This window comes from Trichoplusia ni, chromosome 11 (assembly GCF_003590095.1).
Source record: "Trichoplusia ni isolate ovarian cell line Hi5 chromosome 11, tn1, whole genome shotgun sequence".
NCBI classification, from domain to species: domain Eukaryota; kingdom Metazoa; phylum Arthropoda; class Insecta; order Lepidoptera; family Noctuidae; genus Trichoplusia; species Trichoplusia ni.
This window is the reverse complement of record NC_039488.1, coordinates 18,607-44,885: the sequence shown is the minus strand read 5'-3', so window position 1 is coordinate 44,885 and position 26,279 is coordinate 18,607. Positions and strand designations below refer to the sequence as shown.

Genomic DNA, 26,279 nt, shown 5'->3' with positions numbered 1-26,279 from the left:
TCGCGGCGAAGCTGATACTGAATTTTTGTTTACTTTAGCTAAAACGTTGTTATGTAATTCATAGTCGAAAGTTTATTAAAGTAATAATTTTAAGAGCTATCGGCTGTAATATCGTAACTTTCAAAGTAGATATACCCATATATACACAGCTATTTGTTAGCTTGTAAAGTTGTTGTTTTATAATTTTGGACTATATAGCCGCGTCAATCAAAATTTTAAATAAATAATTGCCTAGGTACATCATTAAAATGCTCGCGAAACGTCGCCGCATCAGCTCATTACTAAGGACTCCGGTTGGGTCCGAAAATAGTCGACTAACCTGATAAATACAAGTCAGAAGACCGTTATAAAATAAATAATTGTAAAAAATATATCACTGCCGTTATGGTATATTTCATAATTACACTGTAAGGTAAAACAGAGTTGTATAGGTAGGCACAATTGTATTATCATGCAGTAAGGTTGTTTAAGACTTCAAACACTGCTAGTAAAAAGATCTGCATTCCAACTTGTTAATTAACTTGAAATGCACCATGATAGGTATAGAATGTCGGCCAACAACACTAGACAATAGAAAATAGGTTTAGACTAAAGACTTTTTGTTTAACAACGTGTGAATTGGCACAACACTATATCATTGCTACATGTCGTTAATTATAAGTATTATGTTCCCAAGTGTGTCTGACATTATGAGTGGTAGTCGACAAGATATCAACTAATTATAAGTTTATGACGTAACAACATTTTCATTACATCGATTTTGTATAACTAGGGTACCTACTGAAGTTTCTATCCTTCAGATTGTAAAACCCCCTGAAACTTTGCTAAATGGTCATGTAAGTTGTTGATATGCTTTCACGCTTCAATCAACTTAGTCTATCCCAGTTCATTGCTAGACATAGGCCTCCCCCAAATTGCGCCACAACACTCTTCTAAACAATATTATCGATTTTCAAAATTCTTTAGCATTGCCAAACTACAACATCAGCGAGTTTTATAGCTACGCTGTTTCCCCATATTCCTAAATAATGGGAAGTCCGTTACTATTCGAGGTGTTCTTAAAGAAGACCGTTTTTATCATCCTAAATATAAGTCTTACTTACTAGGAAAGCAGAACTACGAAGGTCTTTGTACTAAAATTCTATAAAAGCAATACTGAGAAACCATCCACCAGATAAATCTAAGAATAAACGCAATATACACAACTAGATATAGTAATTAGTTAATAGTATTCAATGAAGTATAAACATGAATCATTCATGCGTTGTCTCCTTGTATTGATTGAGATAAAGAACAAAAGACCGGTAGCTGTATTACATATCGACGGACTAGACAAAGCGAGCAAAATGAACACAATAATTGCTGCCAATTTGCCAAAATTCCGTGATGACGTCAACTATCAAAATTTTGAAAAAAATATTTATACTGTTTTCGCTTTCGTTTGCTTTCGATGTTTTAGCATGATGACTGTGTTTATTATAAACATACATGAGTTAGAAACTTTACAGCAATATTTGTACAATTTTCGCTGTCAGGTGGTTCGTTATTGCGAGATGAGTAATACAACTTTGTTTTCTAAACATCGTGTTGTCTTATTTCCCTATTTAAATCCATGTTTGTGACCTCGAGGGTGTACGAGTTTAGACTGTTAAGCTGCAGAATTAATGGAGTGACGACCTGTGACGCAGTGGGTAAGCAGTTGACTTTACCGAGAATAGCTTGTTAGTTCGGCAGTACAAATAAAAGTACGCTGTTTATTTAAGTACGATGTTCAAGCCTACAGGATTCGTCAACAAGTTACCTAAATACACCAATGTTAAATAAGGATTCATTGCTTACCATGCTGTTAACCTGATACGCGTGAAGTGGGTTCGATTACTATAGGCGATAAAAATAACCACATAATTTTACTTTAATTTTAGGTCAGTTATTTAATCGGGATTCGTCTTGAAAATAGAAATACATAAATCATACTCTATTTTTATGAGTATTTAAAAGGTAAACAATCTTTTAATACACTAATCTTGGAGACTTGGAGTGTATTTTTATACAAACACATGTGAAATAAATAAACGACTGATTTATTTCAGTTGTGTATTTCATTTGGTAATCTTTATTGTTTTAGTCACGCTTTATTTTTAACCAATGTTTTAGACAAAGAGAGAGAACCCACGAGTGTTTACCTCTGTAAAAATATTCCAATGAAACGGAGTATAGGTGTAATACTCCCCGTAATTTAACTTTAATAAAAGTAGTTAGACATCTAAATGACTACAGACAAGGCGCCAGTATAATATTCAGACTTCAAAACGAAAATCTCAACGACCTTACCTATTAACTTCGTCTAAGAAAAACGTCTTCTAAACGACTGTACCAGCAACCGAGTACTTTAAACAACATAGACAGATCGATCGAATAGACTGTATGAAAAGCGGCCACTGCCAATGTCAGTCGGTCATCGACCGTTCGCCGGACGTACTATGAATCTCGAAAGGTCTATCAAACTGTGGAAAGGTGCTTTTTATATTAAAAAAAATGATAGTGAAAACTTTCTTTCACATCGATCTTATTGTATCGTACAATCGCTCTTTGTCCAAGTTGTTGGATAGACTACAAAGCGTATTGTAATTGGTAAGCTTTTAGTTGATAACTTGCCACGAAATTTCTATCCCGCCGAGTATAACTTTTGTACAAAGTGACAGTTGTGATGGGATTACGTAACTGCTAACTGAATTACGAATACGCCTGGCTCTAGTTTAAATTAAAAAATAATTGTTTGAACTTCAGATAACTTTAAGCAATAAGCTGAAGAACATTTGGATGGTTCATTTAGCAACAATACAGCTCTAGTTGTTATTGATAACTTTATGTTTGGTATCACAAATATTCTGTCTGAATCTACCGAGACTTGGCACAGGAATTTGTAACCCATGGTACCTACTCTTATACTATCCATTTATGAACAGACAGGCAACAGAACAATAACAAACCATGTTTTAAACAATTTTCAATAGACGTATTTCGTCACGGCAGTTACCTTTATGGAACAAATAGCCCAAAATGACATAGGCATAGAAATGGTGTCGTCATTCAATAGGGAAACCGATCAAGTGCGAGTCGGGCATACGACACTAAGGGTCCCGTAAAAATTGGATAAAGAACAACGAATCGGTCGTGTGACTAATAAATTTGAGGGTCTCAAGTTTATTTGTTACCCAAAAAATTAATGATTGTAACAATCGTTGCTAAACCTCGAACTTTTCTTGTGGGATTTGTTATAACTGCGGTAACAGAATAGGTACATCATTTGTGGAGTTTTAACTGTCTAGCTATCACGGTCCATGAGACACAGCCTGGTAACCGACAGACGGACAGACAGCGTTGCCTGAGTAATAGGGTTCCGTTTTTACCTTTTGGATAGGGAACCATAAAACTAGATGAACTCAATAACAGCGTAAATATTAATTTACTCGTTGTTGGCCAGTCGCCTACGGTCAAGCAATAATACTTATGACCGGTACTAGACACTTCATTACAATGACTTGAGTAAGATTGTACTCTGGCGAATTGGCACAAGTTCCGGCTGGAGATTTTAAATTTCTGCTTCCCTTTTATGTTACGGAGAACTGTTCTTGTTGGACATAAATATGGAGTGTTTTCGGTGTTGCGGACTCAGCTTCCTTCATATATCTATTTATAATGTTTTTTAAGAACAAAAACTTATAACCGACTTTATATAAAAACTAATGAGCCAAATTTGATAAAATTTTCATTTGACAAAATTACACCAGTCTAACTTTAAATGAAGTTCAACAACGCCGGTTATGAGCAATATAATTATTTCGACTATGATTTGTAGTTCATACGACAACTATTAAATCTCTGTTAACCAATTTTGTAAAATAGGTTACATTTATTTTGCAAAAAAACTGAATTTGCTACGTCAAGCAAAATTCCAATTTTCGAGATATTTTTTAACCCTTTTTTGCTCTAACACACCGCAATCTAATTTCGTCGGCCTAATATTTACAAACTGTTTAGCCATGCTTGCCTCGCACTGGACCCGTTGAAAGGACACGAATCGGGTCAATGTTAGCCAATCTAGCTCATCCCTTGTCACGTAACCTTTTTGCTGCCGTAGCTTACTCTAAATACAATCAAAGCAGATACATTTATAATGACTACATTGCAATTACATAAGACCGTCGTTTTTTTTTTTATTGGATTTATTAAAACTGGACTTTGATAGTTTTTATTTAATACCCTAGATTCGATTTCGATTAGTAGCGGTGTGTTGAAAAAAAAACCGTAGTATGAAATACAATGAGCCTACACGAAAAAATAAGGCTCTTAATATTGTTAGAAAACTTTTTACTGTCCCAACACCAATAAAAGCAAGCCGAATTCGTGTTTCAAAAGTTATGTAAAAAGGTAGGTAGCTACTTCAAATACTTTTTTGTAAAAGTGAAATTTCTGATTCTGGTCTAATAACTACATTTATCTATGGTTTAAAAAGCGCAAGCATAGATTAATTTGGAGGGAAAAGAGATAGGATCAGTTGTTATCCGTGTTGCTTGTTGAACTGTAACGAGATGTTAGGGGAACTGCCAGTCGTATGTAAAAGATCGTGCGTGTGCGCAATGCGCATGACTGAGCCCGCCCCCTGTACCGCACGCACACGATCACTAGCCATACAGCACAAATGAACTGAAACCAACTCGCCTACGAGTAACGAGCGCACATTGTACAATTACCATCATATTTTCCGGACAATAAAATTACCTAGATTAATTTCGTTATACATTTCAAGGAGAAGCGATCTATTTTTAACATATTCTTTTGCAAAGATTACGCTGTGTTCTGCTGTACTTACGTCATCAAGGCTCTGATAGAACCTTGCAGTCATCTTACCGTTATCATGCAGCATAATGTTAATAAATATTTGTTTTACGTGTAACGGGACACTTGCATAATATCTAAGGAAGATAAGTGGTTTTTGAGGAAGTTACTTTTATGAATGACATGACGTTACTTGCAAAAGCATATTTACACTACCTTTACGTTCCTTATTTGTACGCAATTCATGAAAAGTTTGCAAATCTAAAAATATAGTTGAATACGTGACGAAAGTAGTATTCAACTTAATTCTACGAGTAACGAAGCGACTTCTAAAAATCTAAATACAGAAACACGGTCTAATGAGTGTCCATCTTGTGCGCTGTGCTAATTAATAATACGAGTTACTATGCAAGAGTGACTGCGTCCATACATAGAAAATTACTTAGAAATTCTCTTTTAATGAGATAAATGACGATGCTGGCAGTATTTGATAAGTCAATGAAAATTAATACGTAATGAATGAGTTTCATTAGACAATTGAAAGGTGATTTCTATTAATGATACGTTTACGGCATATGTATAGATGCAGCGGAAAGCGGCCATACTTGCATATTATATTACAGCACCAAGATACCAGTGTCGCTAGATCACTACACACTGCAAGCTGAATGATGGTAGGCACAGTGAACCCACATGCAAACACTGACAATTTAAAAAACAAAACAGTCCAATTAGTTTCCAATGTTGAGTGTAAACAATCAAGTTATGTAAAGGTTAGTTCGGATTTTGTTTGAATTTTGCAGTAGGTTACGTCAAACGAAGCTAAGCATTATTTCTTGTGTTCTACCTTCGTTCGGCGGCTTCGTTTGACCACTGTTACTTTCTGTATGCGCGAGTAACGTCGTCTTGGACTTCTCTAACGGTCTCCGCCCCTTTAGAGGCGACTCCGTTGGCTTTTTGTCGCTCCGCTCGGGCTCACTCTCTACGCCCAACTTACTGAGCGCGACTAGGTTGGCTACAGTGGGGAACAGATTAAACCTTATTGAATAGAAACTGTAGGATAAGTTGTGTATATATGTTTAAAGAAAAAAAATAAAAAGCTTAGCATGCAGACATACAGCCAATTTCCACTTTCAAAATAAAATAGCATTGTTGGTTTGTAGCTTGAAGTATGTTGCAGTGATATTGTTGTGAGGTATATTGTGTTGTCATACCAAGGAAGTGGAGGCGATCCTTGGCCATGCCAAGGTTGGTCTTCATTTTGTCGTGTAGTCGTTGCGCTCTCTGCCAAGCGTCGCCGCGCCCGCCCCAGCAGTCGACGGCGATGCCTCGTTCCAGCTCATAAATGCCTTTCTTGTAAAGCTCTATTGCTAATTCTTTTTGGCCTGTAGGAGAGAATTGCTTGATAGGAGATATATAAATTACTTGCGACAGGATATGGCTTATATATGGGGTCTATAATTGATCATTGTACTTAAAATTACCACCTGTAACTACATTATGGAAGCAATAAAGTATTGAGTATTGAGCTTTAGTACAATTGACACCAGACCAAAATACGATGTTACTAATGTCTTACATAGAACTAGTCTTTTCCTGTCACTCTGTCTATGTGGATGACAAGAATAACAGTAAAAAATTGCCTGTGACTTTTCTTGAAATTTGAAGTATCCCAGGGAAAGATATTTTATGAATTTTCTAGGCCTTAGAAATGTTTTTCATAGAATTAAATAACAAATGATATAGCTAACTTAGGCACATAGCATGTAACAACACAAAACATATTCTATTTTATCTAATAAAACAAGATTTATGTGATTAATTCAAGACCATTTACATACCTATATTAAGATAGTTACCCTAGTTCCCATTCATGTTATTAAAATATAAACATGGTTAACAGGTTTAGAGAAACTTGTTCTTGAAAAAAATGTCTGTGCCAAATTAAATCTATTTGAATAATAATATGATAATAGGATATGTAAATAGCTCTTTTTACAAAATAAAGGCTTCATTTAAATGTATTGGTTATCATAATGTAACTTTTTTATAATTATTATGATTTACAAATATGTATCCAAACATCACTTACTGCTGGCTGTGATGTATAGAAAAAATATAATTTGAATTTGGAATATTAAGTTTCTACACATAATATGCACCATTTTAAACAAAGACCTTTTTTTGTCCTACAACAATAAAGATAGGTAGAAGTACTAAGATTATACAGCCTTTTATTTGAATTGTTATATTATTATCTTGATGTCTTTTTAGTGCCCCTAAACAATGAAATTCAGAATTTTAAAATATCTTCTCAACTGCAAATTGTTAAAGATTTATGAGCAATTAATTACTATTAACTAATTAATGAGTTTTCAGTCATAAAATGTATATTAAACTTACTTTCAGTACAGAGTAAAGACTTTATATGCAACTGTTCTTGGATACAATAAATTAAGAAAAATATTTTAATTAAAATTGAAAACTCACCTTCATTTTCTTCATCAATCTTCAGGGCTTTTGAAATATACTCAAAAGCTTTCCGATGGTGGTGCTTTTGTTTGGCCAGCAAAGGGTCCCCCGGACCAACATTGTGTATATGAGTCATCTCTTCACTTGGGGCTAACTCCGTCGACACTATACCGTCTTTCACCACTACTTCCAAGTTACACTCACCAGCCTTATGAGGCTTGTGCATAAACCGATGCGATGCCGTATACAAATATTTAAAAATTATAAAAAGTTGATACAAAATTGATCTTAGTACGTTGAACAGAATGATGATTGGGAAAGAAACAACGTAAAGGTTCCGTTTATGGACTGAAGGTTGCGATCCATTTCGCAACGCTGACCCCTTTGCTAGGTCTGCATCTGCCTTCTTGGACTTACGGTTCGGGGACCTCGTAGTTTTACGCGACAAACGGCCACCATTTGAATCGTCGCCGGACACCATCAAGAACACCAACACACCGGATTGTTTAACACAAAATCCCCATAAAATTTTCAGACAAAGAAATTCGAGCTTATCCTACTCCCTATCATAAATACAGCAAAAAAAATTATGAGCTGTGAAACGTATTATTGACAAATTTTGACGTTTGTCACGCTTGCACTGCGGACATCTAAAATATTTTTTTTGTGGTAGTTTTATAAATTTATAGAACTCTTTGTATTAAATACCATAAATTATTTACCACTATGACTAATTATGTGTGTAATTAAAATTATTTAACTATTTATTCAAATGCTGAACTCATGTGCTCTTTTTGACAAAAACCAGTAAGTTAAAATTATTGGTAGTAGTAACTAAGATTAAGTGATAGCAAGTTTGGTAGATTATTTTGCGTTTTGAAACTTATCACTTAGTACAAAATAATATACATATAAATAGTATCATCTAATTTTTTCGTACTTTGCATAGACACTGTTCATATTCATATAAATATAGATAAGATTACGGAACTTCATATATTTATTGCTTTATTGTTTGTGAAAGTGTCAGCTTTTAGTGGTAAATAAACGAAACGTTTATTTGACGGCGACGTGACATCGCCGCATAGGCGAACTAAAGATCGATGTCGGATTGTTGATTTTTTACTAATAGTTGCATCAGCTTGCACTACAATAAGTACACATAACTTTGTCTTATTAGGAGTTAATAAACAAATATAAAAACTTAACTGTAAGTCATAGTAATAAAAATAACCTAAACTTTAGACGGTATCAGTGGTATCACTCGCACATTTTTTGGTCAGACACGTCAATATTTAGATATATTTATAGATGAAGTACAGTCCCATCTTGGTTGTATAGTTTAAAAACCAAATAGATTCAAGAAATACTTTATTTCTGTCAATTTATCGGCAATATTTAAGCTTGTAAGCAAGGTTGTCTTTCTCATATCTTTGGGTAAACATTTCAGATAATTACAATGGCTGAAGGTGAAGTTCAGGTTGATATTAAACCTGCAGTCAATGAAGACGATGATTTTGTAGACCCATGGACTGTAACAGGAAAATCTGATACAGGCATTGATTATGACAAACTTATAAGTAAGTATACTACAAATAATTGTTTCATTCCTTTAATGTGAATCAAGAATATCAAGAAAATTTTCTTCATACACTGAAAATAATATAATTCTTTCTTCTAAAAACATTTATTTATCTTTCCAGAAAGGTTTGGAAGTCAGAAAATAGATGATGAATTAATTCAACGCTTTGAAAAAGTGACAGGCAAGAAAGGTAAATATTTCAAAATCAACATCAGTTTCATTATAATCATTCTCCTGCCCTTATTCCAATTATTTTATTTGGTAGTTAGTAATAATAAATTGCATCAATTAATCTCATATCTTAAATATTACTGTATCAACCAATGTTATCAATCATTATACATCTTTTGTTTTTTGCTGCTGCTTTTGTTTAAAAATTATTTGTTTGTGGCTAATTAAGTAATCTTTAATTCCAATATTAACCAAGTAACCACTATCACTAGTAATATCAACCGAGTAACAACTAGTACCACAAGTATTCAGGATCTTTGATATGAAAACATTTTACAGCACATCACTTTTTAACTCGTGGAATATTCTTCTCGCACCGTGATCTCAACACAATCCTAAATCTACATGAGGCTGGCAAGAAGTTCTATTTGTATACGGGCCGAGGGCCGTCCTCCGAGAGCATGCATATCGGACACATGGTGCCTTTCATGTTCACAAAGTGAGTTGAATGTAAACATTCTTATGACTTTGTAAGAGAACAGAAAAAACAAACATCATAGTTTTGCGTTTTTTACTTCTGGTACTACTAGATCAGAAAGTGTCTGACTCTGAAAGGTCTACCTCTCTCTCTCTAATATAATCTATTCTAACATTTAAAATTTAGTTCTCTTAACTATGATTGGTCAGTTAAAAGACTAACTAGTAATAGTCCTTGACGATAGATTTAAAAGTTAATTTTCTACAATTTCAATTTGTTGATCAGTCTCTCAAGACATAATAAGACTAATTTTAGTAAATGTCGTCCTTAATAATCACGGCGAAAATACTATGGTGAGAAGGTTACATCATCGAGATACAAATATATTTGGCAAAAACATAATATTGGAGACACATACTGCAGTGGGAGAAAAAGAGCCAGGAATTAAAAATACCACCCTTTTTATTTTCAGATGGCTGCAAGATGTTTTCGATGTACCATTAATCATTCAGCTGACTGATGATGAGAAGGTTCTGTGGCGGGATCTGAAGATTGAAGACGCGAGGAAAATGGCCTTTGACAATGCTAAAGACATCATTGCAGTGGGCTTTAATCAGGAAAAAACCTTCATCTTCAACGATTTAGATTTTGTTGGGTGAGTATAAAGTTAACATTTGATAATGGTTTACTCACGTATTTCATCGGGATCACCCAACTAGTTTTGGACCCAACCAAAATCCTTTATCATGTGGTGCCGCGTTGGCGCGATCGCAAGTCGACTCCGGTTGGGTCTGATAATAGCTTGTCTATCTAATTATTCAACCAAAATCGTTATTTTTTATGACAGGTTAGCAGTGAGTATGGGCATTTCTGCACAATATAATCTACTTGTATACTAGGCCGACTAATTTCATTTGAGATTAACTATACGTTGTCATTTACAGGCAATGCCCCGCTTTCTACCAGAACATGGTGAGGATTCAGAAGTGCGTGACGTTTAACCAAGTGAAGGGTATCTTCGGGTTCGGCGAGTCTGACGTCATCGGCAAGATCACCTTCCCGTCGATAGAGGCCGCGCCGGCGTTCTCCACTAGCTTCCCATTTATATTTGAGAACAAAGTTGTAAGTATAATATTTGTGATTGAATTTTATCTAACATGAACATTATTTAAAATTTGAGATCAAGGATTTTTTTACATGGTTTTTTTTCGCTTATTAACAGCTTATGAAGCAAGAGTCTTGTGCTTAAAATATATTATTGAATCCTTGTTAGTATTATACATAAGTATTGTATGTCGAGTTGAAAGAGCTATCAGTAAGTAAAAGAAAACATGTGTCGTTACCGCACTTTTTTAAATCACTCTCGCAATAATATTAATTAGTTAATTCTTACAGTCACAGCGTTTTTATGCCAGTTAAAAATGTTATATGTTTTTTTATGCAATAAAAACTAACATGTTCAAATTGTTTTCAACTGTGGTGTGATTTATAATCCAGCTCAATGTGCGACTCGTTTGTTATTTCAAAAAATGAAATAAAATTTATTTACGACAATAAACACCTTTATTTTTTAATAAAAACCATCAAAAAGTTCATTTCTAAACTTATCGACGACTTTAATGCAACTAATATTCCACCCTCAGCTCCCCTGCCTGGTCCCGTGCGCCATCGACCAGGACCCGTACTTCCGCATGTCCCGCGACGTGGCGGCTCGCCTGAAGATGCCGAAGCCCGCGCTGCTGCACTCCACGTTCCTGCCCGCGCTGCAGGGCGCGCAACACAAGATGTCCTCCAGCGACCCCAACGCATCCATCTTCTTGAATGATAGCCCTAAGCAGATTAAGAATAAGGTACAATTTTGGTTGATCAGTTTAGAGAGGAATAAACTTAGCACTTATTTAACACTGTAGCAGACGCACACATGAGTTCTCTATTCACAGCAGTGAGGGAACTAAGAGAAGGAATAACTTTACTAAAAATTAATATCACTGGAAAAATATGTATCTTCATTCAATTTTTTATGAAAATTGAAATTCTAAGGTTCGTAAGTTTTGTCGTTCGTTCTTATTTTTCTATGACACCAAATAATAAATAAAAAAAAAAACATCCTCACGAACACTAGGTACTATAATATAAAAAAAGTCTTCAATGTTTATCATGACTCGTCTTTTCACCCCTAGATCAATAAATTCGCGTTCTCCGGCGGTCAAGCGACGGTGGACGAGCACCGTTTGAAGGGAGGCAACACCAGCGTAGATATCTCTTACAAGTACCTCACATACTTCTTGGAGGACGACAGGAGACTGGCTGAGGTAATAACATCTATATTTTATTATGTATTTTGATTTACTTATGTAAATTTTGTATAGTAAATGAAATGGTGCATCTGTAATGGAAATGGCGCAACGAACACCACAGCTAGGGCACTTAGGAAGTGGGGTTGATTTTTCTTTAAAATCGAAAGGTGCTACTTTGTAGCTTATTTATCTGATTATTATAAACATTGACTTGCGAGTTCACAAGTTTTCAATTTTCAGAAGAAAATTGTTAACCATCCAACAGTCAGTTGTCTAAGTATCTGGTTTACGTATATAGGTAGTAAAAAGCAAGAGCACTTAAAAAGCGGTTAAGCAATTTGGGTACTGTCAATTCTATTTTATCTATCAAAAAGTGCTACTTAGTAATCTTGTTTGCATAAATAACTTTCGTAATCGGGCCTACATCCAGAAACACCGTCAATCGCGCACTCAGCAACACCATACAACATACATATCATTAAAAAAAATATTCTTCCACAGATCAAGAATGAGTACGAATCCGGGGTTTTACTAACAGGCGAGTTGAAGAGGGAGGCCATTAACGTCATCACGCCCTGGATCCAACAGTACCAGCAGCGCCGCGCCAAAGTCACAGATGAGATCGTAGAAAGTTATTTCAAGATCAGACCAATAAAACTGTAAAACTCCGTCGTTTAAATTATTTTCGTTTAACTTATTAAATAAAAGACTGACTTAGTCAGTATCAGTATGCCTTTAAGGTTACTTGTGTGATTTTTAATGAAATTGCCTTCAAATTGGTATCGGACATCGAATTTCTCATACAATGTTTTATGGAATTACATATGCTTTGGTAACTGAGGCAAATAAAACATAATTAATGAGAAAGGCAAATTTACACATTCTACGCTTCACTCGTTAAATGACTTTATTGTTTGCACAGTAGAGTCTATTATCATTTGCCTCGTTATTTTCTTTCAACAGGGTTTTACTTTAAAGAAGTTACATATTAACGATTTTACAATTGTTTGACCATATCATTCTAGTGCGTGTTGCTAAATAGTTGTGCTAGGAAAGGCAAAAAGTTTCCTAATAAAGCTGTCATTAACTTATTATATTATTTATCCAGAAAGTATTTTTTTACAGTTTAGTTAAATAAAATACTTTTTAAGATCTTTCAGTTGAGTTTTTATACTCATGTCGGTAGTACATTGTATACAATATTTATAATAATCTCTGTATCGCATGGTTATCGTAATATAAAAGTCGTAGTAATTAAGCTATAGCTTTACACAATTTTTCATAATAAACATTTTAATATTCCACATACAAGGTGTTCTTATTTTTCCGTTATTGTCAGTATACAGCGCGTTATTTGTTTGTTAACGTCGACGAAATTGTTACAACAGGTGTTTCGATATCAATATTATTTCGAACCAATTAATTGGTAATTTTAATTGTGTGAGATAAGGTGGTATGTAATCTACTTTGTGAAGAAAAAACAAAATTATAACGATTCAGAGTTAGATGTTTTATGACAGCTATCGTAATGATCGCGAAGCTTTAACCGCCATGTAAATGTGATTTATCTGTAGAAACCTAGGTTAGGTTACCGTCAAGACTAGGTCTGTAGTCTAGACAATATCCTTACATAGTGATCTGGTAGTTTTTGAGATCACCCTTTTAATTCTTAGGGGAGATAAACAACAGGACTGAAAACGGAAGAAAAGATAGATAAATGTCAATAGTTCAAGTGAGTTGGAAATAACAGCGTAGCACGTTAGACCACCTACATCTGTAGTAGGTAGGTACATACCTATTACGCAAAATAAATCGTCTATGACTGAAAAACAAAAAACCTCTATTAACCATAACTAATAGCGTACCTACTTAAAATTACAAGCCTCATTGTTATCTTGTTTTCCAAAACCACCACAACATTCGCGTTGCATATGAAATGAACAGAGTTACGAGACTTGCCTACACTAAGAAAAACTTAACACAACCTCCTAAACTCATTAGCATAAAAATGGAAGGTATTTAATCCACTTAGGAGTCCGCTCCATGGGTGACACAGAGGTTCAGCACAAAACAAATAGGCAACAATGGAACGCGAGACAATAGTTACGGCGAACGGCCCTCCTCTGTGGAAACTTAAAATTGTAGCACGCCACTTGTGTACATACACCGACACTTTGATCGAATATGCATTACAATAGAACAGAAATGTGGATGACACAGTCCTCAGTTGTCGCAGCCACTGGGCGGGCGTTCCGTGCTTCTTAAGTCAAGTGGTGATTAATAGCCGCAGTGTATTACGCAAGTGGTTATACGTTAGGCAAAGTTGTTGTGAAACTTTCAGCTGATATCAAAAATACCTTTACTTGGTACGAAATCTGTGGAGGAATGAATTATATTTAAAAAAAAGTTCACAATCGTAAAGTAGTAAGTGTTCAGAGAAGGACCTCAGTTCTGTATCAATAGTTGCAGTAGTTGCTAACTTTCATTGGAAATTCCATCAGAAGTTCGCGGGAAATTTCTAGAAAGATCCATGACCATATGGTTCTTGGCGTAGGAAAGGAAGAAGGTATTAGACCCTAACGGGTACATGTCCAGGTTTTCAATTCTTGTAACAAAGAAAAGAGCTTCTGGAAAACAAGAAACTTGGAAGTTCTTTAAGCAGCTAGCAGCTTCTTAAAGGAAGTCCTCAGATGGAATCTCGTGTAGAGGCAATGTACAATCAAACGTATGATGACGAAGCACCTCTGCCTCTCATAGCAAACTACACCGTTGTCAAAGCAGATGACGAAGAGAAAAGGGAAACAGAAGAACGTGTTATACTAGAAATAGGGCGTCAAGAAGACAAGCCTAAAGAAGAACACACATTCTCCCATAAGAAGTATGATAAGACCATATCCCATCACAGATCCTACGTGCTTGAGGACTATGAGCCAAGGAGGATATCGTATTTCAGACCTCACGAATTGGAACACAGTGCTTCAGAAGGTAAGGGAGAAGTACAAATTATTAACGAACTAAGAACGTCACGTACTTTAGATCCGTTTGTTTACTTATGTGAGTCATTTTGCTGTCTGAACATAGGTACTTAGTACATGTAACAATAGTGAAAACATAAAAGCTCAGAACGTCCATAGGTTTTCTTTAGGTTTTCTTTAATAGATACTTGCTCCATGAACACTGCGGGTGTGGAAGGCAGATGCTGCTCTACACCGTGTATTGCACTGTCTCGCTTCCACAACCATAATATTATTACTTAAAGACGTGGCGGTAAACTCCCTGTACCATAGCAACTTAAAGTATTGCCAGTGTAAAGTTGTAGGTGGCGCCTTACACTACGCGTAGCGCAACTCTCTTTCATAGCGTCAAGATTGACTTAAGAGATCATTAAAATCATAAGTCATTTATTAAAAATAGGGCTACTAATAAGCATTTTTTTAAGGTCAATCGCGAATCTTTCATCGCTTACTAAGTGCTTTTGCTTCTAAAAAAGAAACGGCGCAACATACTTCCCAGCAGCACGCTGTCTTTTCGTTTACAATAATATAGAATACAATATACAACATACAACATACCTAAGCGTGTAGGTGCAGTACCAGGCAAACGAATATTTTAAAGTGGCTATTTTCTTATACTGCTTCTATATCCTTTCAATAGGTCCCAGATACTACGAGCAAGATTACAGAGACGTGTCCACGATCCCGGAGGCGGCCAACTCTGAGTCCTCGCTGGACTACTCCCATGAATCCCAGGACAATCCCAAGTACGGCACAGACGATGTCAACCAGGATGCCGTCATGAACTGGAAGGAGAGAGCCATGCAGCTCGAGAAAGGTAAACTAATATATATAGCCTTAAAAACTTTTTTCTATTGTGTATCAAGTTGCCCATGGGCCCAGGTTTAGTATGATGCATAGAAAGTTCTTAAACTAGAATCTTATACAATTATTTAGGTCTGAAATAGGCAATTAACGCTGATCTAGCTAGAGGACCCTTGGGCATGCGCTGAAGGTTTAGTAACTGACATAAGCCTTTTCCGATTACGAAACTCAATTATTGAATCGATTAAGGGGATACACTCTTTTCTTTTTTAATAAAAAACGATTCCCGCTCTAATTTATTGAATCCTTGTGTCGCGGGGATTTCGCATACATTCAAGTCACATGCACAAGACATCTGGACTTAAAACATGTATTGGTGGATGCCACAAACGATTATCCTACGCGGGGATCGAACCCGTGACACGACGCGCATTAGATTTGGCTCAACCACTCAGCTCTTAGTGCAGACATACTTAATAGTCATCTCTCAGTTTCGCAATGAACTCAAGTGGCTCCCGATTCGCCTTCGCAGGAACACTCGTATTCTATGTCTCCTATATAATGTCCTTCACAACCCACTTTATCCCTCCTACTTGCGTGACCGCTTTTCCTTTATCCGCCCTCCTGATGCCCTTTGCAGATCGTACCTTAAATCCCACCTCAAAAGTCAACCTCACTCCACCGACTTCTATTCCTTCTCCTTCTCTGTCCATGCAGCGCGGCTGTGGAATGCGCTGCCGCCTAACATTCGCGACTCCCAATCTATCAGTATATTTAAACGTCGTGTCAAAGAACACTATCTTGCATCACTAAGATAGCTTAACGTCCTTGTCTTATGTTATATTATATATTTATATATTTATATAAGTATATATTTTATAAATATTGTTTTATGTTGTGTATTTGTTATTTTTATTGTCCTATATTTGTCTACACACTGTGTTTATGTTTCTTTTTGTCATCTCCTGTCGCAGGTCTGCTGGAAGAAATTTCTTGAGAAATAAGCAGTACCTTTGTACCTTCGGTGTTTTTCTTTTTATACGTGTTTTACTCTGTGTCTGTTGTGTGTACATAAATAAATAAATAAATAAATAGTCCATTTTACCAATATTTCAGAGTACAAAAAGACAGCGTGCGACAGAGAGAGGACGAGAATGCGAGACATGAACCGCGCATTCGACTTGCTGCGCTCCAAACTACCGGTCACCAAGCCTTCCAAGAAGAAATACTCCAAAATTGAGTGCCTCAGGTAATAATAGGCAAAATATCCGAAATCCTTGTGCTTTAAGCACGCTATTTCAGGGAAAGAAATGTAATTGTAATTTATTGGATTTGTGTCATTGTTAACGCTTGTCGAACGGTCACCAATTTACAAAACTGTGAATAAACACCTTCTAAAATAGATAATTTAATCATTTCAAAAAACAAATCGTTTCATGAAGCAAACCTTTTCATTAATTGAGTTTCGAACTTAAAAACGCGATATGAACATTTTACTGCTTACAGTCATTATCTTACCGTTGACTTAAATGAGTTCTATTTCCCTATTCCAGGATAGCCATATGCTACATCAGACACTTGGAGTATATGCTGGCTGGAGGGTCTCCTGACGACAACCCCGCTTTCTTCGAGCTGCACGCCACGGAGCTTCGACGGAGACAGCAGAGATTTTAATCATAGATTAAATACCGGTTTCTCCGATACGGTCATAAAGCAATAATCAGTTAATTATCAGTCAAATTTTATGTTAATCCCTGTGCTTGGTTGTAAAGTTTTGGCTAAACCATGGTCGTGGTCAGAGGATAGTCCAGAATTAGGTTAAATTAATCGTTTTTTAAATCCCGGGTGGGTAGAGTAGGTGGTAAATGCACAAACTCACTGTGTTCTTGTATCCAGGGTATGTAAAGTTTATATAAACTAGTTGTAATTGAAAATGCATGACTTTCAGTAGAACAGATACTAATTTGGTTCCTAGCCACAAAACGAATGTTTAGCTCAGTAGCTTTTAATTTTTAGTGGAGTAAGTTCCCATTTATACCATGATATTTTTAAATATATTACATACACAAAATGGAAAAATTGAGTCGTGGCTTCATGTTAACCAGCATTTCTTATAATTCTTATAAGCGCGCTATTGCTATGCCTTTAGTAAAAGGCGTTATATGTTAAGAAGTAAGGAGCACTAGGACGGAATAAAGAAAACATTGCAATAAATCATTCAAAGATTTGTATTACTCTTTTTTAACAATAAGTAACAATACAATAAATATGTTTTTAAAATACGTTCCCTTGTATATATGCTCACCATAATTTTAAATATTGCTACATTCCGATGTTAGGAATTTAAAAATTATAGTACGGCAAGCACTAAACAATACTAGACATTTTACGGTATTTCATAGAATGCATTTTATAAAATGTTAACTTGGACACTTGTTAGATAATTAATAAACAAATTTCACTAAAACTTAGATAATAATATAATCAAAGTTAGTGGACGACAAAAATAAACGATCAAATAGTGCTTAGTCGATCCAACGACTAACTTTTGAATTTTTTTGACAGTTTGAAACTAACTCAACTTGTAATTTTAAAAGTTATAATTTACGTTGTTAATTATCATAGGGGGGGTTGTGTTTATGATTATCCCTTCCTCTTTAATTTCCGTTCCAAGGCGGCTTCCTCGTGTTTTTTCTCTAAGGCTTTTAGGTAGTCCAGGTACGCGCATTTTATTATGAGCGGCACCTTCACTACACCTGTTGAACAGTACACTATATTAAGTACGATCTTCTGAAGATAAAGAGTCGGTAAGCTACTTTAAACTAGGTAATTAATTTACGATTAGATACCGAATTAACTGCGACCACTGGCTTGATCTTGTTCAAATTTAAATGGGGCTACATGACTAAGCACCAGCTTTTGGAAATTAAAAGATATAAGAAAAGTCGAATTAAAGACTTCCTCCTTCGTATTTCGAAACTGTTTCGAACCAGAAAAGTTTAATCCCGACAGAATAGTTCTGCTTCAAACAAATTGATATCGAGTTCATACTTTGGAACCCGACAAGTTCCATGGACCGTTCAGTGGCTTGAGATAGAAGCTACACGTCAATTAAATAGCCAACAACTCTGATAAAACTAGATCGCTACTCGACTTTAGCTTGGCACATTATCAACATTTCGGAACCGAAAAAAAACGAAAAATAGACACAAACCAAAGTCTGTTGTAAAGTATACATATACGTATAACTCTACCGGCAATGGTAGAGCATGCGTTACACACTAACGTAGGTATGCTCTACCATGCAAACTATTAAATTAGTTTCAGAATACGATTTTACCCGCGAAACATGTTGTCACGGCGCTTTTGTACATGGCGTACAGTGGTGCCACAAAACTCTCCACGGTATCTTTTTTCTGAAACAAATTGTCATCATTAATTTAAAGCGTAACTGGGACATTTAATATGAATACTGTTTTATTTCGCTGCCTCTCTGACTTTCGTACTAATTATTTTATCTGATGTTTTATAGTAACTATGTAAGTACAGAATCCATCTATGTATGTGTTATTTATTTAATTATCACACTAATCTACCATTACAGGTTACTTAACCTAATGCGGTAGCTAGGACTAAACAAAGGTCTAAGTATTTATGTGAACTAGGCTTTCAAAGATTGAATTATTATGCACATAGTTGCAGGTCTATATTCCAGCAACTGTTTTAATATGTAATTTTCTGATATGTGATATTCACCAATCCTAATACCCGGATTTTTTTAAATGTCGTTGTTATTAAGAATGTTTAACTATTACATATGAGCTTTGTTAATTTTATCGAAAGAATATAAAGACGTTATTGATACACAATTTCCTACAATATAATATTCTCTACAACTTCCCCAACCCTAGCGAAGGTTACTATAAATAAAATGAGTTCAGCCTTGTTTCATGTCCATCCGATAGGCAGACGTCGGTGTAACCGTTACAACTTCATCCTTGTAACATTGTCAGCGATATGCCCCATTTATACCAGGCTGTTATCAACGCATAGGACGCTCCTTCCTGCCGGTATTAAATTACTTTACACGGTATCGATCACCACGTACCCTTGCCTCCTTCAATATTTACGTACAAGGAGCACAGAAGGGTACCACTACGTTACATGATTCAAATTCTGGCTTTAAATGGGCGCTTTTTTTATCCGCGTCACTTTGGTCAGGATCCGTGATTTGCCCTCAAAACCTATTTCAGTGATTGCTAAAATAACCGTGTAAACAATTTATATTATAATAAATGTTTCGAGTTGTTAATTTTTTTGTTTTTACTAAAACAACATTAGAGAATTGATTTTGTTTGGCAGAAATCAAAGCCACAGTCATAGATTTAATTCCCAGCAGACGTATGAATAAAATATCTATGGAAATATTATTCACTTCAACTAACGCACTACGCAAGTATAGTTTTTTGCACACAACCACATACGCCTATTATAATAGCTCGCTCCGCTTTCATTGAGCGTTGAGAGGAGTGAATGAACAAACACTATGCAAAGAACGGCGTCCCTCGTATGTGTCAGACGTGCTCATACCAGGCTGTCATAACCCTAGGACGGCTCACTGGAATGCTGTCTATGAAATGCCGCGACAACATCGCCCCATAGTGTCTGCGGAGCGTAGCATACACCTACTAGGTTAGCAGTGATTCGCGTCGCTAGGCGTACCGAAATAGTTTGCCGCTGTCTCGTTACACGTTGTTTACAAGCTACTGTTTCAAACTGTATCTTTTGTTACATTATAATTATGTAAAAAAATGACAAAATATTTATTAGTGTCACAATATTCACTAATTTAGGATGTAATTTTTTATTTTTCTACCGTACACAGAAAGCTGGGATTGCATTAGACTTCAGAAGAGAGAATACGTTGTAAATATAAATTTAGCAATGCTAATTACAAGTATTTGACAGCTTCGTTAAAACAGAAAGTTGCTTTGATATTTTCAGACCGAGGCACTCAAGTACTTCGAGCGAGTTATTCGTATTATGTTCGAGTTGTTTCATTTCATTCCGCGGAAGGCTTTCATGGTGGACAGACGTTTTGCGGAAGTGTGCGAATGCGATTGGCACGCCGCGCCGTGTCTGACACGGCCACCGATTTACTAGGCTCTCAGATTCAGCAAGGAGATAGTTACTATGATTCCTTTGTAAATGTTACGGACTTGGTAGATGTAACTAGTGATTACATGATGAAAATTGGCAGTTTTGGAAGTTTAAAGGAATAAGATTTCTTTTTAATGGTTTGATTAATATTTTACTTTAGAAAACAAAGTCATATTTGTTCACTACCTAAACGATACTATCGTGAAGACTACATACTTATTATTTTGTTTTTCTTTTCATAATTTATTCATGTGTGTAGAGTTCGAAAATGGTCTATTTATTTTTAGAAACCTTTAGAGCTTAAAAAATAATTTATAACTAGTCTTATTTTACTGGGCAAGTTTTTATATGATATCTTTACAACAATATCAATGAAAAATGTAAAGCATCCTTCGAAATCCAAACGAAAGCGACAGTGATGACGCGCGCCGGCAGAAGCGCCGCGCGGTGTCGTTGAGCCGGTGGCAAGTTGATCGAACGACTGGTGACGTAACTACTTCTACCAGGATCACATGAGTTGAGAGGAGGCACAGACATTTCAGTACAATCTCTAGCTCATGCGAGAATGCGTCTTATAGTAATAGATTTAAGGTTCATGAAAATAATACGTACAATCACGTTACCACAGTGATCGAAGATGGGTGGACGTCTAGTGTTGATGCTGCGAATGTATTCCTGCCAACGACGGAGGCATTCTGTGACTTCTTGTTGGTCGCCCCACACTCCTTGTGTATAAGTGAAGTAAACAGAGCCTATTAGGATTCCAGCCTGCCGAGGAGATAGGGAAACGATGAGTTGTATCTAATGTTACTAATACTGGTGAAATGTAGAGGAGGTTGTAAGTTGTAGGTTCGGAGTCAAATTAATATATGCAAGTCTGCTTACTAAAAAAAATGGTAATTAAACAAATACACAAAACTTAAAAAAAAGGATGTACATAACAACAATAAAATAAAAGAAGTATGTCATATTACAGATTATTTGATTGAAATGATTGAATATGATCAACCGAGATTCTCGACTCTACCATTTTAATATTTTACTGTAATATGATAGGCATCTCTGATTAAATAATTTTATTGGACAAGAAAACCATTAATACTTGAGATCACTTTACCCTTGTCTTTAGCTCGAAGAGCAATGTAAAAAAAAGCCTGAACAAATCTGCAAAGATTGTTGGTTTAAAATTCACCAGCCATTTATTAAGAAGAGCCATGGTTCAGTGAAGATTATGTAAAACGTCTCAGAATATGGACGTTCCTCGAGAGAAATCTTAATATCTACCAGGAGAGCAAGTAATAAAAGAGGTAGAGTTCACCAACTTTGACGGCGTACAAAAGCTTTCCGTGCACGTAATGAGGCATTCTAGGCATCACAACAGCTTGGCCGCTTCTTTTTAACTTGAACTCTTCTCTACTGCAAACCTTGATACAGGTAGGTTTCAGTGGGAGTTCTGAAAAGTAATAATTAAATAGTAACATTATACTAGACGATACCTCATTTTTGTATGCGCCATTAATAATAAGTACAATGTCACATTAGTTGTTACATTTTATTCTGAAGTGAAATCGTAATACGTTTATTTAAATTATTTTATTCTATTAAACAAGTCGATTGAATGTGGCAAAAGATGATTCGGTGACTATCAGTCAATTTAGCAGCACTTAATAAGATTACAAAAAATCAGGTTTATAAATAACGAGAGTGTTTAGGATACATCAATTATAATCCCACCAATAAATACTAATGCAGATAATGTCATTTGTCTTATTCTAAAATCCGTTCGCCAAGTCGCCGAGTTACCATAATAATTACAGCTATTGTAACCGTTGTAACAACATAGAACGTAAAGTGCCTGGTAAAAGTTTGAGAGCATTTAGGAGACGTTACATAATTTGTAATAAATACCAGGGCAGCAGAGACACTAGGAGGCCCGTCCGTAAAATGTAGGGCAGTCACCTTTACACGGCTCCTCCATTGATGCAAAAGAGACAGATATATTTTAATTACTTGGTCCCCTCTCTTTCTGGCTATTGTAGCCGGAAAGAGTACTTTTTGATTCATATTTTTACCTAATCCAAGTTATTATTTCCTAGTACATTGGACAGTCTCGTTTTTTTTTCTACGGCCGTTGTTCACGAATGTTTTTTTGGGGCGCTCTTTTGATTGCGTGTTTGTAGGGTTACAACATTTTTCTTTTTGTTTATTAAATTGTATGCAAAAGTTATTTGTAACATGATTGACGGCGATTCGCTTACTTATAATTTGATAGACCTTTGGACAATTGAATCTAGTTACTAACAATGTTTATTCAATTAGCGATTTGAATCGAGTTTAAGTTAGAAACACATTACGATTCTATTGTGTCGTATGCAGTATGGCGATGGCGAGTCAGTGACACGAGCTCGGTCAGTGTTATCTGTGCACTAAAATAGAATTCACGTAAGATTTTATATGTTCGCGTACCGGCTGACTCACTCATACAATGGCCGAACTATGTACTAAAACGTAGTTAACATAAACACCAACATTTTACAAGAAAAAAATATGGCTACCGTGTACTAACAAAATTCGCTTTGGACATGTATTTCAATTTACTAGTATGATGTCTAAGTGTATTTGTAAACTCAATATACAATTTACACAGCTATTTTTCCAATACATTTTACTAATCGTTAATCAATCTTGTAAATCATCGACTGATTCATAAAGTATTGAAGTCTAAAAAGCTGTTTTTAGAATGTTAGCACAGACTTTCTGGGATGTAGGTTTGTTTGCTATCTAAACTATCCAAGAGGGAAGTTTAGACGTCCAGACGAAAGGCAGACCGCGTACTGGAATATATTCGCTAACGGCCGCTTTCTATATTCGATCTCAATCCCTAATTTACGGATCGAGATTGACATTTGAATCCATTTTCAACTTTTAGTGTTTCTATAACCGATCCATGGATCGTTTTCTCGATCTTTTTCTTCAATCTATCTTTGGGAGGGCGGATCGAGATTTTAGATTGGTATTTATATGAAAGTGACAGTTATGCGTTTTCTATAACCGATCTCTGGTTTTGACAAATCGATTTTCGACGTTTTTGATCTATAATCGCGATCCCCAAATTTTTACGGATTGTACTGAGAAATCTGTGAAAATGGAAATATTTTCAAGTGATAGTGATAGCGATCTTGAAGTATTAGCTCAGCTATCGGACTGGGATAGTAGTGACAGCGAAGACGAACAAAATCTGTCCTCAAAATTTGTAATTGTGATTGTGATGTATCGAGTGGCTGTTTTTTTTTCTGTACTTTACTTGTAAACGGGGGTCAAGGATTTAAGCTGAAGACCAGCGCTCAGTAATTCTTTTGGATTGCTAAGCATAAGCTGACGCTTAAACTTTTTTTCTTTCGGTTTTATAGTTTTTGTGTACTAAGTACACTTTTACCAATATCTGTAATACTGGAATCAATAAATAACGATTATAATATTCTCGTTTTCATTTATTTATTTAAAACCATGAAGTATCATTACAGGGTTTACCCTAATGCGACAACTTAGAACTTAAACTAAACAAAAATTGCAACACATTACATTATTAAAAACACATAAACACGTTAGTCTGATTTTGAAGAAGTTGGTGGTGTGGAGAGCTCTTGTAAGAGGTGCTTTGGCGAGCAAATTTGTTCTCGCTGTAGGTGCGGGCTTCGCCGCCGCCGCACGAAGCGGTCCGGTACACACACTCAAGCGCTGCAATACTTCCGGGTGATTCTCCATTCCACGAATCACCTTCACCAAGGAGACGACCAGTGCAAACTCCCGTCTCATATACAGTTGATCATTGCCAACCATGCCCAGAACAAACAGAGTGGGATCCATGTAGGTAGAACGGATACACCCCATACAGTTTCTTGTACAGATGGCGCGTGAACTTATTCTGAATGCGCTCGAATATTACCGCTGTATTCTATTCTATAGCTGAGACATCGGAAAAACAAACAACAAATAAAATTGCGATTTTAAAATATATTATGTTAATGTCAAACTGACTGACAACTTTTCGATTGACTGACGTTCCGTTGCTCATCAATAAACGTTTATTGTCGTTTATGCTTTTTCTAATCTTCAGGTAGAATTATAGTATTTACCGCTACGACTTCCCAATCTTTTATTTTTGTATTTTGTGGAATTTCTAGTGATTATACATAAAATAGATAAGCTTTAAGAAAAAAAACACCTTTTTACTCATTAATATTCATGAAGTACTTTTTCTGCACATGCGTAAAACAAAACGTTTAGCAGGGCGATCTATCCGTTTTTTTTCGATGGATTTCGAGACGAGATCGATTAAAGAAATGCAGATTCAAGTTCAATCGAGGGATTGAAAAAAATCTGGATTGATCGGAATCTTAGATTCGGGATCGAATATAGAAAGCGGCCGTAAGGCAATAAATTATGAAGATAGCTCAATTATGTTTACCATAAATGCATAAAGAACGTGCAATGTTTCCAGTTTCAAGCTTCGAAGCTTAGTTTTAGTAGAAACTGTTCGGAAATTTAAGTCTGATTGGATTCTACAAAAATATATTACGAGCATTAGTTTCAGAATGTTTCCATAAGTAGATTCAAATAATGAATTTGTTTATTAAAGAAGACGTATCTCTGTTAGTAAAAGATCTCTACATTTTTGTGTTACGTAGGTTGCGATGAATAGATCTCTTCTGTTTTCCATATAAATAACAGTATTGAAGAACGTATCTTTAATATTAAATACTTTTCAGAATTTCAGATAACTTTTGGAGATAGGTGACATATTAGATTAAGTTTAGTTCTTTACAAGTTTTGGCATCATGACGTCCAAGAGTGGATATGGGGATTGTAAGTGCATATAAAATGTTCAACATGCAAGGGCTAGATAGTTACCAACAGATAGCCGATCTTTTTGGAGTGGCACATAGAAGAAGGTTTGTAATACCTGCGACGCGAGGACAGCTGTACTTTTCTACGGGGGTACATTTTTCATACATTTGCATGTCTGGTTTAGGGTGCTTCACATGTTTAGCTAAGTTGATGGTACGACAGACGTCGCATCTCACACGCTCTTTTTTATCACTCTTTGAATCACTCACATCACCCATTTTAGTTTGAATCTATTTTGTATATATTAACTAATTACGAGACTGAAGATTTAGAAAAAATTACAAAAATATGATGTTGATGTACCAAAAAAGTGACAGTGTGATGTATTGTCAGATGTTGCGTTAGGCCATAGCGTTTTTGTTATGGCCAGTCTCTCTTTACTCAGTGCTTGAAGGATTTTCTGGTATTTGGAGTTTATGGTTATTGAGTTTAAATCAAATAAATATCGTTATCATCGAATAACGTTGCTATACGGATTCCATTTTTATTTAAATGAACTCTATAAAAGTGAGAAGAGTAAGGGAAAATGATTTATTGAAATGCTGCCTGTCTAA

At 35.7% G+C, this 26,279-nt stretch overlaps 4 protein-coding genes across 7 annotated transcripts in view; 2 read left to right on the top strand and 2 right to left on the bottom strand.

Moving 5' to 3' along the window:
* Positions 1-7,937, bottom strand: part of LOC113498661 (spastin) — a 28,077-nt gene extending 20,140 nt beyond the window's left edge. For 3 of the 4 annotated variants that reach the window (XM_026878761.1, XM_026878763.1, XM_026878762.1), the window contains exons 1-3: positions 7,330-7,937; positions 6,054-6,224; positions 5,687-5,854 (exon numbers count right to left, since the gene is read on the bottom strand). In XM_026878761.1, the coding sequence (XP_026734562.1) occupies positions 5,687-5,854; positions 6,054-6,224; positions 7,330-7,792 (802 nt within the window). In that variant the 5' untranslated portion in view covers positions 7,793-7,937. The remainder of the gene's footprint in view (positions 1-5,686; positions 5,855-6,053; positions 6,225-7,329) is intronic. The other variant, XM_026878764.1, reaches the window with a different exon arrangement.
* A 436-nt stretch (positions 7,938-8,373) lies between these two features.
* On the top strand, positions 8,374-13,145 carry LOC113498613 (tryptophan--tRNA ligase, cytoplasmic). The gene is made up of 9 exons (XM_026878691.1): positions 8,374-8,521; positions 8,762-8,891; positions 9,015-9,083; positions 9,404-9,563; positions 10,015-10,197; positions 10,487-10,664; positions 11,186-11,392; positions 11,723-11,854; positions 12,341-13,145. The coding sequence occupies exons 2-9, from the start codon at positions 8,771-8,773 to the stop codon at positions 12,500-12,502; spliced, it is 1,212 nt and encodes a 403-aa protein (XP_026734492.1). The 5' UTR covers positions 8,374-8,521; positions 8,762-8,770; the 3' UTR covers positions 12,503-13,145.
* A 442-nt stretch (positions 13,146-13,587) lies between these two features.
* Positions 13,588-17,939, top strand: LOC113498615. Its single transcript, XM_026878692.1, has 4 exons — positions 13,588-14,824; positions 15,494-15,670; positions 16,774-16,906; positions 17,211-17,939. The coding sequence occupies exons 1-4, from the start codon at positions 14,530-14,532 to the stop codon at positions 17,329-17,331; spliced, it is 726 nt and encodes a 241-aa protein (XP_026734493.1). The 5' UTR covers positions 13,588-14,529; the 3' UTR covers positions 17,332-17,939.
* Positions 17,868-26,041, bottom strand: LOC113498616. Its single transcript, XM_026878693.1, has 5 exons — positions 25,781-26,041; positions 22,140-22,270; positions 21,430-21,585; positions 18,998-19,073; positions 17,868-18,413 (listed from the first exon to the last, which is right to left on the bottom strand). Exons 1-5 carry the CDS (start codon positions 25,941-25,943, stop codon positions 18,301-18,303), a joined length of 639 nt encoding a protein of 212 aa, XP_026734494.1. The 5' UTR covers positions 25,944-26,041; the 3' UTR covers positions 17,868-18,300.
* Between the last annotated feature and the right edge of the window lie 238 nt (positions 26,042-26,279).